Source organism: Mobula hypostoma, chromosome 10 (genome assembly GCF_963921235.1).
Source record: "Mobula hypostoma chromosome 10, sMobHyp1.1, whole genome shotgun sequence".
NCBI lineage: Eukaryota > Metazoa > Chordata > Chondrichthyes > Myliobatiformes > Myliobatidae > Mobula > Mobula hypostoma.
In genome coordinates this window covers 108,215,587-108,230,243 of record NC_086106.1, presented here as the reverse complement: position 1 = coordinate 108,230,243, position 14,657 = coordinate 108,215,587, and the positions used below count along the sequence as shown (strand labels likewise).

General features: G+C 41.6%; 1 protein-coding gene across 2 annotated transcripts in view; it reads left to right on the top strand.

The window, feature by feature from the left end:
- LOC134353396 (transmembrane protein 164) overlaps positions 1–13,819 on the top strand; it is a 153,505-nt gene extending 139,686 nt beyond the window's left edge. For both annotated transcript variants that reach the window (XM_063061421.1, XM_063061422.1), the window contains one exon: positions 9,553–13,819. In XM_063061421.1, the coding sequence (XP_062917491.1) occupies positions 9,553–9,759 (207 nt within the window). In that variant the 3' untranslated portion in view covers positions 9,760–13,819. The remainder of the gene's footprint in view (positions 1–9,552) is intronic.
- Positions 13,820–14,657: the final 838 nt, after the last annotated feature.

The window sequence follows — 14,657 nt, the reverse complement described above, 5'->3', positions numbered from 1 at the left end:
TGCTTGCACAGATGCTTTCAGTGAGCTGTGCACTTGTACTCCCTGGTCGCTCCATTTCACAATACTTGTCAATGTCCTGTCATTGACTATTTGGATTCTGCCCTGGTTTATCTGGCCGAAATAAATCACTGAACTATTAACGCTGAAATCCTCAGCCCATCTCTCAAACTTATCAAGATCAATTTGTAATTCATTGTATCCTTCACTATCAACAAGATCCCCTAATTCATCAGCATGCTTGCCATATACATTCATATCCAAATGATTTATATAAATAATGAATAAAAGGCCCCAACACTGACTACTAGGGCTCCCCACTCAGCACAGGCCTCCAGTTGGAGAATGGACCCTCAACCATCATCTTCTGCTTCCTATCATCGAGCGAGTTCTGAATCTACTCACCTCCCTTGTATCCCATGTGATCTAATCTTCCAGATCAGCTGCCATGGACTTTGTCAAAGGTCGTGATAAAGTCTATTTGGATAACAGACACTGCCCTATCTGCATCTCACTCCTTAGTTACCTCTTCAAAAGACAGCAAGTGATTCCTCAGACATGTCCTCCCACTTGTAAAACCATGCTGACTATTCCTGGTCAGGCCTTGACTAGCCAAGTGATGGTAGATCTTGTCCCTCAGAATTACCTCCAATAACTGCAACTGAAGGTAGGCTCACCATGTGTAGTTCTCTGGCCTGTCCTTCCCACCCTCTATGAACAGTGGAACAACATTAACCACCCTCCAGTCTTCTGGAACTTCACCAGTGGTGAACAAAGAAGCAAATATCTCGAGAAAGGCCGCCATGATTTTTCTTCCCTGCAGCATAGGTGCTGCTATCTGAAGATGAGGTTTAACTGAAGCTTCGACTGCGCTCCATGGTATTTGTAGAAGCTTCTCCATGGTGATGATACATCGGAGAAACAAACTTCAGCCCACTGGTTCACTCATCAACCAACTGCACCCATTTACACTAATTCTGTTCTTTCCCCCTCAAGTTTTACCACTTTTCCACACATTGGGGATCATTTCTAGTGGTCAGTTAACCTGTTTAATAATTTGAAGAAAAGAAAGGAAGGTGTACCGACAGTCTTAGCAAATAGACCTTTGTAGATAGTTGGTCATTATCACACCACCTCATTGTTACTTGCTCTGTACAAATTGGCTGCTTTGTTTTGCTTCATTGCAAAAGTGAGTACACATGAAGTTCTTTACTAACTCAAAGTATCTTCCAGAGTTAAGAGTAAATATTCTGTCACTATAGCTGTTCTAGGACCACGTGTATATTTATAGGACACGCACCCACTGATCTATTGCTGTATGCAGCAAGTTAAATATAGTGGGTTTGGAAATATACGGTACTGTACAAAAGTCTTTGCCACATATATATGGCTAGGGTTCCTAAGACTTTTGAACAGTACAGTACTGTATTTGTCAACGTGGAACGGAGAACAAGTTTGTAAATCTGGCAGGAGCGAAGCATGCTGGGAATGGTGAGGGTGGAGCATCATGGGAGGGGTGTGGGACAGGTGGCAAAGGAGTGCCGGGGTGGGAGTCGCGTGGGTGTAGACACACCCAGCCCTGAGACACCAGGTGAGACACCAGGTAAAAGTCATTTGATTGGTTTATTGGTCATTACAGAATGTCGCTTTGGTGCATCCCACTCCCCACCCTCTCCCTTCCCCTTTTCCCAACCACAATTCCTGTCTCCCCACCCCCTTCCCACTCTCAGTCCACAATAGAACCGTATCAAAATCAAATTTACCATCACACACATATGTCATGAAATTTGTGTGTTTTTTGCAGCATTACAGCGTAATACATAAAATTACTACAGTACTGCGCAAAAGTCTTGGGTACCTAGATGCATATACACCTCAGGCTTTGGTGCAGTACTGTGTTTGCGTACGTGATGCATATCTGCAAACCCTAATCAGGGATTTCATTTTTAATGTCGCAATGAGAGTGAAACTTAGGTTTATTTAACACTTTGACCGGCTCTTCGCAGTGATTCGTTGTAAATTAGTAGGGTTTTTATATTTTCCAAAGCCTCTAAACATTAACTGGAGCAATAGTGAAGGTAAAGAAATTGAAAGGCAGGCTAGAGACTAGAGCTATTTTTAGTTGCGTGGATGCACGACCATGTAGCATGGGTATGGGATTGCTCATTTGAGAGACAGTGTTTAGCAGAAAGGGCAATTATTGTTGTAAGCTGTTATGTTAATAACATGGTGTGTTGCAGCTGTCATTCTCCAAAGGGAGCTCCGACTTCAAGTGGATATTAATTATCTCTAGAGGAAGATGAGTATTGCAAGGCCAGTTAATTCCATTTTAGCCCTTCAAATGTGGGATGGAATGTAGAATAATTCATTTCCAGTTTCATGGCAGGGTGGCCTTTTGCGGGAAAGAACTAAGTCTGGCCAACGCACTACAGTCAAAAATATAATTAGAAAGTCAGAAGGAGTTCTCACAAGGAGCAGACACCGATTATACAGCATATATGTGGGAACTTTCTTTAAAGAGTCTTCTGGCATTCCACTGAGATGTGGTAACCCTTTTCTTTGTCAATCATGAGTCTTGCAACGAAAAAAAAATTAATTTTTTTAAGGAAAGAGCTACATAGATTCCTGATAAGCACCTAGAGTGAAGGTTACCAGTGGGAGATTGAAATGTGAAGTTCAGATGTAGTCAGATCAGCTGTAACCTTATTAAGTGAAGGGGCTAGGCTCAAGGAGCCAAGTGGCCTACACCTCCTATTTCCACAGAAAGAAATTTGCCAGACCTACTAGTGGAACTGTCTCTTCGCCACCTTGCCAATCCAGGAGCAAAAAGGGATGGACAATCAATGTAACATTGACAGAGATGCTGACCTCCCATGAAAACAAACTAAATACAATCTCAAGATCTGTGAAACTGAATACAAATATCACTAATGTTCTTTTGATCTATGAAGAATCAGTAGAACATTAGTTTTATTCAATAGTTTTGCTCCTTTTTATTAGTGTTGGCGCGTGGCCAAGTGGTTAAGGCGTCAGTCTAGTGATCTGAAGGTCGCTAGTTCGAGCTTCAGCTGAGGCAGCGTGTTGTGTCCTTGAGCAAGGCACTTAACCACACATTGCTCTGCGACGACACTGGTGCCAAGCTGTAAAGGTCCTAGTGCCCTTCCCTTGGACAACATCGGTGTCATGGAGAGGGGAGGCTTGCAGCATGGGCAACTGCTGGTCTTCCATACAACCTTGCCCAGGCCTGCGCCCTGGAAAACCTTCCAAGGCGCAAATTCATGGTCTCACAAGACTAACGAATGCCTATTTATTAAAGAGAATATATAGCAGCTTTCCAGTAAACTTCACAGCCACACTTTGCAATTAGAATCAGATTTATTATCTCTGACATATGTCTTAAAATTTATGGTTTTGTGACAGCAGTACAGCATAAGACTTAAAAATGACTATAAGTTACACAGAGTCTGGCCCTGTGGCTCAGAAGGGTAGGGAAAGGAAGAGGAAGGCAGTAGTGATAGGGGACTCTATAGTTAGGGGGTCAGACAGGCGATTCTGTAGACGCAGGAAAGAAACTTGGATGGTAGTTTGCCTCCCAGATGCCAGGGTCTAGGATGTTTCAGATCACGTCCAAGATATCCTGCCGTGGGAGGGAGAACAGCCAGACGTCGTGGTACATATTGGTACCAATGACATAGGCAGGAAAAGGGAAGAGGTCCTGAAAAAAAGAGTCCTGGGAGTTAGGAAGGAAGTTGAGAAGCAGGACGGCAAAGGGTTTACTGCCTGTGCCACGAGACAGTGAGAATAGGAATAGAATGAGGTGGAGGATAAAGGCGTGGCTGGGGATTGGAGCAGGGGGCAGGGATTCAGATTTCTGGATCATTGGGACCTCTTTTGGGGCAGGTGTGACCTGTACAAAAAGGACGGATTGCACTTGGAATCCCAGGAGGACCAATATCCTGGCGGGGAGGTTTGCTAAGGCTACTGGGGAGAGTTTAAAATAGAATTGTTGGGGGGTGGGAACCGAACTGAAGAGACTGGGGGAGAGGAGGTTGGCTCACAAATAGAGAAAGCTTGTAGGCAGTGTGTGAGGGAGGATAGTCTGGTGATAGAGAAGGGACACGCTCAGACCGACGTTTGAGATGTGTCTATTTTAACGCAAGGAGTGTTGTGAACAAAGCGGATGAGCTTAGAGTGTGGATCAATACTTGGAGATATGATGTGGTGGCCATTACAGAGACTTGGATGGCTCAGGCACAGGAATGGTTACTTCAAGTGCCGGGTTTTAGATGTTTCAGAAAGGACAGGGAGGGAGGCAAAAGAGGTTGCACTGTTGATCAGAGATAGTGTCACGGCTGCAGAAAAGGTGGATGCCATGGAGGGATTGTCTACGGAGTCTCTGTGGGTGGAGATTAGGAACAGGAAAGGGTCAATAACTTTACTGGGTGTTTTTTTTTATAGGCCGCCCAATATTAACAGGGATATCGAGGAGCAGATAGGGAAACGGATCCTGGAAAGGTGTAATAATAACAGAGTTGTCGTGATGGGAGATTTTAATTTCCTAAATATCGATTGGCATCTCCCTAGAGCAAGGGGTTTAGATGGGGTGGAGTTTGTTAGGTGTGTTCTGGAAGGTTTCTTGACACAATATGTAGATAAGCCTACAAGAGGAGAGGCTGTACTTGATCTGGTGTTGGGAAATGAACCTGGTCAGGTGTCAGATCTCTCATCTCTCAGTGGGAGAGCATTTTGGAGATGGTGGTCATAATTTTATCTCCTTTACAATAGCATTGGAGAGAGATAGGAACAGACAAGTTAGAAAAGCATTTAATTGGAGTAAGGGGAGTTATGTGGCTAACAGGCAGGAAATTGGAACCTTAAATTGGAAACAAGATGTTCTCAAGGAGAAGTACGGAAGAAATGTGGCAAATGTTCAGGGGATATTTGTGTGGAGTTCTGCATAGGTATGTTCTAATGAGACAGGGAAGTTATGGTAGGGTACAGGAACCGTGGTGTACAAAGGTTGTAATAATCTAGTCAAGAAGAAAAGAAAAGCTTACAAAAGGTTTAGAGAGCTAGGTAATGTTAGAGATATAGAAGATTATAAGGCTAATAGGAAGGAGCTTAAAAAGGGGCCATGAGAAGGCCTTGGCGGGCAGGATTAAAGAAAACCCCAAGGCATTCTACAAGTATGTGAAGAGCAAGAGGATAAGACGTGAAAGAATAGGACCTCTCAAGTGTGACAGTGGGAAAGTGTGTATGGAACTGGAGGAAATAGCAGAGGTACTTAATGAATACTTTACTACAGTATTCACTATGGAAAAGGATCTTGGTGATTGTAGTGCTGACTTGCAGCAGACTGGAAAGCTTGAGCAGGTAGATATTAAGAAAGCGGATGTGCTGGAGCTTTAGGAAAGCATCAAGTTGGATGTCACCGGGACTGGATGAGATGTACCCCAAGCTACTGTGGGAGGCAAGGGAGGAGATTGTTGAGCCTCTGGCGATGATCTTTGCATCATCAATGGGGATGGGAGAGGTTCCGGAGGATTGGAGGGTTGCGGATATTGTTCCTTTATTCAAGAAAGGGAGTAGAGATAGCCCAGGAAATTATAGACCAGTGAGTCTTACCTCAGTGGTTGGTAAGTTGATGGAGACGATCCTGAGAGGCAGGCTTTATGAACATTTGGAGAGGTATAATATGATTAGGCGTAGTCAGCATGGCTTTGTCAAGGGCAGGTTGTGCCTTACGAACCTGATTGAATTTTTTGAGGATGTGACTAAACACATTGATGAGGAAAGAGCAGTAGATGTAGTGTATATGGATTTCAGCAAGGCATTTGATAAGGTACCCCATGCCAGGCTAATTGAGAAAGTAAGGAGGTATGGGATCCATGGGGTCATTGCTTTGTGGATCCTGAACTGGCTTGCCCACAGAAAGCAAAGAGTGGTTGTAGACGGGTCATATTCTGCATGGAGTTCGATCACTAGTGGGGTGCCTCAGGGATCTGTTCTGGGACCCTTATTGTTCGTGATTTTTATAAATGACCTGGTTGAGGAAGTGGAGGGATGGGTTAGTAAGTTTTCTGATGACACAAAGGTTGGAGGTGTTGTGGATAGTGTGGAGGGCTGTTGGAGGTTACAGTGGGACATTGATAGGATGCAAAACTGGGCTGGGAAGTGGCAGATGGAGTTCAACCCAGATAAGTGTGAAGTAGTTCATTTTGGTAGGTCAAATATGATGGCAGAGTATAGTATTAATGGTAAGACTCTTGGCAGTGTGGAGGATCAGAGGGATCTCGGGGTCCGAGTCCATAGGACGCTCAAAGCAGCTGCACAGGTTGACTCTGTGGTTAAGAAGGTGTACAGTGTATTGGCCTTCATCAATCGTGGAATTGAATTTAGGAGCTGAGAGGTAATGTTGCAGCTATATAGGACCCTGGTCAGGCCCCACCTGGAGTACTGTGCTCAGTTCTGGTCACCTCACTACAGGAAAGATGTGGAAACCATAGAAAGGGTGCAGAGGAGATTTACAAGGATGTTGCCTGGATTGGGGAGCATGCCTTATGAGAATAGGTTGAGTGAACTCGGCCTTTTCTCCTTGGAGTGATGGAGGGTGAAAGGTGACCTGACAGAGGTGTATAAGATGATGAGGCATTGATCGTGTTGATAGTCAGAGGCTTTTTCCCAGGGCTGAAATGGTTAACACAAGAGGACACAAGTTTAAGGTGCTGGGGAGTAGGGACAGAGGAGATGTCAGGGGTAAGTTTTTTCACTCAGAGAGTGGTGAGTGTGTGGAATGGGCTGCCGGCAACGGTGGTGGAGGTGGATACAATAGGGTCTTTTAAGAGACTTTTGGATAGGTACATGGAGCTTAGAAAAATAGAGGGTTATAGGTAAGCCTAGTAATTTCTAAGGTAGGGACATGTTCGGCACAACTTTGTGGGCCGATGGGCCTGTATTGTGCTGTAGGTTTTCTATGTTTCTAATATAAATAGTGCAAAATTTGTACAATGAGATAGTAATTATGGGTTTTTGGATGGTTCCAAAATCTGCTGGTGGAAGGGAAGGAGCTGTAACTAGACCTGTGTGGGTGCTAGGCTCGTGTGCCTCCACCCCAGTGAATGTGAAGAGGTAATACCCCAGGATAGTGAGGGTTTTTAATGCCTTCTTGAAGAGCCAGTGGTGGGGAGGTTTATGCCCATGATGGAACTGGCTGTGTCTGCAACCCTCTGCTGCCTCTTCCAGTCTTGTGCATTGGAGATTCCATACTATGCTGTGATACAACCAGTCACGATGCACTCCAGCATACATCTGTAAACATTTGCTGGAGTCTTTTGTGACATATCAAATCTTCTCAAATTCGTAAGGAAATGGAGGAAATGATTGCATGGATGTGTTGGGCCCAGGATAAATCCTTTGAGATGTGGATATCCAGTGATATACTCATGGAATAGACTCTTTTCTTGGCTTCAGTTGGTGAATATTTGTCAGGACTCTCCTGATCCTTTTTGGAAGAGGGTAACCTGAGTATGCAAACTTGACTTTTAGTTTCAGATCTAGACAGTTGCATCTCAAGCAGTACCAGCTCATCAGTCCTGCACTGACGTGTTAGCTTCAGTTGTTGTGTTCTGTTCTCACAGCTTGAAACCACAATCTTCTGATTAGTGTCAGAGTGCTTCCCATCAAGGCAGGGAAAACACTGAAGAGAATGTTTCCCCAACATCAGATGTTTGAGCTTCAGGAAATAAATAGCTCTTGAAATAAAAGTCACATCCAGTGCCATGTGCTAGCAAGAGCAGGACTGTGTATCTATCTGTAGGTGGCCGGAGTGATGGTGTTAGGGAAGGGATTCTGACTCCTGGGATATTGGGACCACTGAGGAAGGTGAACAAACGGGTGGTCCTTGGGCTATGTTGGGGGAGATGGGCTGCTTCCTAGTCTGTTAAGAGGTTTTAAACTAGAATAGCAAGGGGGAGTTCTTACTAAGCTTGTTTTTACTAATTAACTTGGTCGGAAAAATACCTATATATATACTAGTCTGTAGCTAATTAATATACTAGTGCAACTTTTGTGATCTCAGCCAAAAGCGTTTCAATTTTCTGAAGCATGTATGTTACAATTTTTGGAAGCCTTATGTGATGTGAGAAGTCACAAGGGTGCCAGGCTGGAGTTTCAACCTGTTGAACAAATAGGTACATCAAGTTATCTTGGTGCTGTTGGAGACGTAGTTCCAGGGCGACTGACAATGGGAACTCAACGTCCTGGAGTATTCAGTATTTGAGAAGGAAAATGAACAAAGAAAAAGAGATGAGATGGTGTTTGTAAAAGAGGAGATGAATGTGACGGTGAAGGCAGACATTAGCTCAGAAGATCGGTATCAGGAATTTATGTAGGTGGAGCTTAGAAACACCATTGGGCTAAAACCTGCAGTCTCCCCTAATGATAGTTTTAATGCTGTTTGGGGAATCAAGAACATGGAACCTTCCTCCCCTAGAATTGCTCTGGTGTAGGAAACAAATTTAGCATTAATTATTGAACTTACTTGTATCTGTGCTGCCTGTTTAAAAATTGTGAGGCAGCTGATTTTTGAATTCTCTTCCACTCTGAACGATAGTTGTCATACTCTCTCTGCAGTCTTCTCTCCCTAATCGGGTTCAGATTCGTATACCTATCGAAGTGTAGAATGAAATGTGTCAACACAACCCACTTCTGACAGCGTTCCTTCGGGGCACTACAGTAGCGTAGCAGTTAGCACAATGGCATCAGAATTTGCAGTTCAATTCCGGCATCTTCTGTAAGAAAGTTTGTATGGCATTCCCCTGTGTGCATGGGTTTCCTCTGGGTGCTCTGCTTTCCACCCACTGTCCAAAGATGTTGCAGTTAGTTGGTTAATTGGTCATTGTAAATTGTCTTCTGGGGAGGCTAGGGTTAAGTCGGTGGGTTGCTGGGCAGCACGGCTTGATGGGCCAGAAGGGCCCGTTCTGCACTGTACCTTGAAATAAAAAAAATAGATAAGCCGAAGGATGTGTGGGGGGCAGCCCATCTCCCCTCTCTCCCACCTCCTAATACTTCCACCTCTCCCTACTCAGCAATGTCTCTCCCTTCCTTTTCAAAAGAATCTTTTTTTTTCCTACCTTGTGGGATAATGGATTACACTTGCTACTTCTCGTCTGTAGACCAGAATTTATACCACCAAGGACACCATGTCCCAGATATAAAATAAACAATCTCAGGTTGGCAGGGCCGTAAAAAAGCAAGGCATTAGAAGTGTTTTTTTTAAAAAAGGTCACTTGTATTTTTGTCATAGAAGAAAATGTCTTTAAATAGAAGCTATACTTACTGGGTTGGCTGCTTCTGTTAATGTTCCAGTCAAGACTGATGACTCCAAATAACTGTTGCAGGCATAAATCCACTACTGTGTGTTAATACCTGTTTAAAGATGTAAAATAAAATCCTGCTCCACAAACAAATAATGCTGTCAATAAAATGGCCTATAGTGCCTTGAGGACCGTTTAATGGCAAAGTGTAAGTTTTGCCTATTTTGTTGTATATTTTAAGGTCACGGAGGTTAACCTGAACAACATGCTCTGTCCTGCGATATCCGACCCCTTCTACAGCTCCTGGTATCGGATCTGGGCATCGGGACATCAAACGGTGATGACAGTGACGCACGGAAAACTGGTCACTCTCCTGTTCTACATCGCTGCTCCTGCTCGCAAGTATCTGGTGGATGTGGTCAAGCTGCCAATCAAGAAATTTGTTTGAATCAGTGCAGCAAATGCTCTCCAGAAATGTGCATCTCTTAGGCAAATGTTAGAAACTGGAAAAGAGAAGATTCTAAAAGGGGGATTTTTAAAAAATATTTTGTTGACTGCAGTCAATGACTCAGGAGCTTTAAGGGAGCTTTATCTGAAATAGTTTTATACTTTTGTAATGCATAATGAAAGTGGCTGTGCACAGAGATTTAAAATTTCAGATTAAATGAGCAAGTTCAAAAAGGGAAGTTGTCATTCAAAACAAGTTTCAGAGACAGACAGAGGGAAAATACTGGGCCAGATACTTTGCTCTTTTCCCATTGCCATTCATTACCTCAGTCGCGAGTGTTGTATCTAGAACATCCCCACCCAAATATCTTTGCTTGTACATTTGAAAAAGATGGATCACGTACTTGTGTCTGACTCGTAAACAACATTGATGAAAAATTGATTCTGTTTATTTGTATTAACTTTTTATCCATGCAGTTAAATGAATGAAGCTTGTTTACTCAAATAGAACTGAGAATACTGCAAGATCACAGAGTCCAAATGTGGAAGGTGGTGGCATTTGCAATCAACTTGCATGAACTCTCCTAATTCTTCCATCACTGATTAATTTTGTTTCCAACTGATGTGATGTATTGATCATATTCCTGCATCGACAACCTGCTTCCTGGCCTTAAAGGATGTGTGATGACTGTTACTGTAAGGAATTAGTTTGTTCCGCTCTGCTTGCCATCCCAGGAGATGTCCCAACAAAAAAAAAAGACTTGGCCGGGAGCATGTGCAAGCTGAGTACATGCTGCCCATTTGAAAACCTAATGCACTGTCTCTCAGCCCCCAGTTTTACTTGCCTGTTGCTGAATTTACATAAATACTTATATTGTGAGGAAAGACGATGGCTCTGCCTCGCATTGCCACATGCTGTTACCCAGATGATCCTTTGGAGAGAAATGCGTTAAGATGGGTTGTGCTATTTTACATGTATGAAAACAATGTTTTAGATGCATTTGCTGCATTTAATTCCTCCTAAAAAATTGAAATTTCATCCATTTTTGTTTAATAATGATGGTCACTTGTGCTTTGATGTGTTGCTTAAGTTATCAAAAATTTGATGTACCGGTTAAAATAGTTTATACGTGGTCAGACAAGTAAACCTTGGTCTGCAGCTCAGCAAGCATATTCCAAAATCATGTTGATTTCCCACTGCATTAACAGGAAAACATCTTTCAAATTTAAAATAGCTGTCATATGTAATCTAAAGGTTCTTAATGTTTTATTGATACAGTGAAATGTCATTTAGATCTTGTTTTATATTTTTATGGTACATGCAATGAGAAGACTGAAAGAAATGAGGCTGAGTTATAATCAGTGTTTGACTCATTTCTTATTCATCTGACTGGCTATCTGCTGCAAATAGTATCAGTCTCCATTGCAAGGAAGGCATCTGTGCAAATTTCTAAGGGGTTTTATTTTGTATTCCTGAAAAATCCCATTTCTAGAATTTTGCTGATGCTCAAATTGAATAAGCACAATGGTTTTTTTTAAAAAAGAAGCCTCATTTTCAATGTGGGGAAATATCTTGCAGTGATAATTTATTTCAGTGATGTGGATAACTTGAAGAAGCATAAGTACAAGCTAACCAGCATCTTATTCCCCTCCATTTCACCTGTACAACATAATTCCTCATGAAAGCAATTTATAATTTCTTACTATAATCAAAAGTTAACATGACTTATTTCAATACACAGGAAAAAAAAAGTTTGAGTTGGAATCCTTTTGGTGGGAAGTACATTGATATTTTTAAATTGTGCTTATTATTAAATTCTCCCTTACTGATTTGTTTCTTTTACTTATGTCGCAGCTTTTTTTGTGATTGGGCTTGTAAATTGTATTGAAATTGCCACTAAATCACTGTGTTGCTATTCCCTCCTTTTCCCACTACGTGATTCTGGCAGTCTATCACAAGAATGTTTCGATAGTTAGTTAATGCTGCTTCTCTAGAAATGCAGCGGAAAGCATTTTGGAATCTGAGGCGGTGCCTTTCCTCTTCTCCAGGTGGGATTTCAGCTCACCGGAATTAGCAAAAAAGCAACTTTCCCAAAACGAGTTGTGTTAGGCCCACTCCATGATTCAGGGACTTTAATCTTCTGACACTGGTTTGTTGATGGTCAACTGTCTTCAAAAGACAGTGGTTTAGTGGGTGAAGGCTTCATTCGCTTTTCATGTTTTCTGCACATAAAGCTATTCTGCATCTGATACATAGTTGGTGCTATTTCCACCCTGTTAACAATGACACAATGCAACTGGCAGCCTCAACCCCAGAAGAGGAAATTCTAGAGGTGATTCATCACTGTTCAATGTGCTATATGTACTGTAAAGATGAGCACACAGATTAGGCCAAGATGCCCTCTTCAGTTAAAGTGGCTTCCTCACCCTCAGAGGGCTGTTAGTTCTTGAAGTAAAAATGCTTGTTAATTATAAAGTGGTCCTTCAGAAGGGAAGGATGGTGGGTGGGGGGGGGGAAATAAGCCATTAAGTTTCAACATTGCCATGTAATTTTCCTACAATGAGAAAATATTAAGTATAAGTGGAATCAGCCTTAGGTTCCTTGAGCCTTTGCCATCATTCTATGAAATTATGGCAAGCCCACCTCCTCAAGTTCACTTCCCAGCCTGGTCACCATATTGGTTATGATGTCCTTGATGTAGAAAATTATTTTGAATATCAGCTCAGTGACTAAACATGGTTAACCCTCTAGAATCACAAAAATTAATAACTCTCTGTGTTTGGAAATTTTTACCTCTCCTCAATTCCAAATGGCCTAATCTGAGATTGTCTCCTAAATAGCAAAGCCTGAGACTGTCTCCTAAATATGCAATTCCGCAGATTGAGTTTTGTCCCTTTGTTTCCCTCAGAGTCATTGACATCGCCTGTAAACTCCTTATTCACATCACTCCTCATACAACAATCCCTATCTCAGGAAAATGGGATTTAAATATCAGAAATATACACTCTAGAACCTGTGCTCTACTAACTGTATTTTTTAAATAGTTAACCCGGATTCAGGATTTTTAAGAAAAAAAATTGTATCAATGTAATACTATTTGAAACTGTTAATTGCAAACTAAGGCATTAGTTGGAAATTGAGTTTTGAGAAGTCAAACACCATGTGTGAATTTTGCAATGCCTAAATGACTGGTAGAGAATGGATGACATTTTACATTTCAATGGATTTGTGCCTTTGGGGTACATTTTATAAAATGGCTTCTTCTACACTCCTTTTTTTATAGCCCCACGGGGAAGTTCAAACTGAAGATGTTCCAAATCCACAGTGAGATCTCTCTGTAATATTAAAGGCACAACAGAAGCTGGAAACTTGCGCAAAATAAGGATGCCTGTGTTGAGATGATATTTCGGGGGTTGGGGTGAGAAAGAGGACTTAACCCTAGAAGCTGTAAAAAAAAAACCTAAGCTTTGCTTCCCCCGCCCCCCCCCCATATTTTGATAAGATACTTTTCAAAGTTGCTGAATAGCTTCAAGATTATGTGGCCTTCTTAAATATATCTGCAAACCTTTTAGAAGTACTGATATGCCAACTCAGGGAGACAAGGAACTGCTTGGAATCATCTAGTCAGTAAAACTGAAAACTAGATGAATGTCTTAGAGGTATTTATTTCCAGGACTTTCCCTTTTACTGCTTTTAGCTAGGGAATATCAAGGGCCAGAAAAAAAATGTGTGATGATGACAATGCTACATTTTGATATTTCAAACAGATGTTTTCAGTTGTCTTGTTATTCTGAAATTTCACTGGCATCCAATACTTGTGGCTTTGGTCAGGTGTGTACCTCAACTAGAATGTTTTTTAATGAAAATTTTAAAATAGAATATTGATACTTACAGACTTATAGGGAAAAAGGAAGTTTGTAGCTACTTTTGGAGAATGTCGCATATTGTAAGTGAGATTTACCACTTGTGTAGTTTTTAAATAAAGGAAATCACTTCAAGCTGCTGCTTTTACAATTATGTCTGCATAGTGAAATTTATGTTATTATTGGAAGCATCTTATCACAAGCCACATATTTCTAAACATAATTTGCTTTCTATGTTTATAGAAAATTGGTTATTAAAAGTTTTGCATTTTCATAACTGCCTTGTTAGTTGTGCCATCAATCTCAAGCCATAAATCAGTGTTTTAATAACATATTACAGATTGTAGTATTTTTAACATCATTTGGTATTATACAGAATCTACAATTTTGTCTGCAAACTTATACACATCATGGGGAAGATGATCTAACATTTGGCATTTCTACTACCTCTGTACAGCATGTTTTTTGAAATACACTATTCCAATCTTGCAATTGATTCCACTAAGGAAAATGTGTACTTGGTACAGGAAAATTGAGGATTGTTTTTAGTTAACTTCTAGAGAAGATCAAGAACTTACTCTGATCAAAAATATTTTAATTTACAAGTGTTGCATGTTATTCTAATTAATTATTTCCATCCATTGTGGTTCCCCATTTTTCAATTTGATGTCTTCCTGCAACATACGTAACACCAATGTGGCACTAATCAAGTCACAGCCTGTAGGGTTGGTGCCTCAGCAGCTGAGGGTGTGGCTGTCGGAGAAAATTAGGGTTGCTCTGAAGCCACAACTAGAGGAGTGAAGAAATCCTGAGGAATTTGCAGCTGGTTAGAAAAATAGGGAGGGCAAGGCTACAGAGGGATTTTGCAATCACAATGAGAAATTTTGAGATGCTTGTTTTGGTGTTAGGCAGCTCAACATAATTTGGACCTCAGACAGGTTATGGATTCAGTTTTCGGATGTTCACGGTAGTACAGCGTAACGTGATTACAGTGACAGCGATCCAGCTTTAGTTCTGCCACTTTCTGTAAGGACT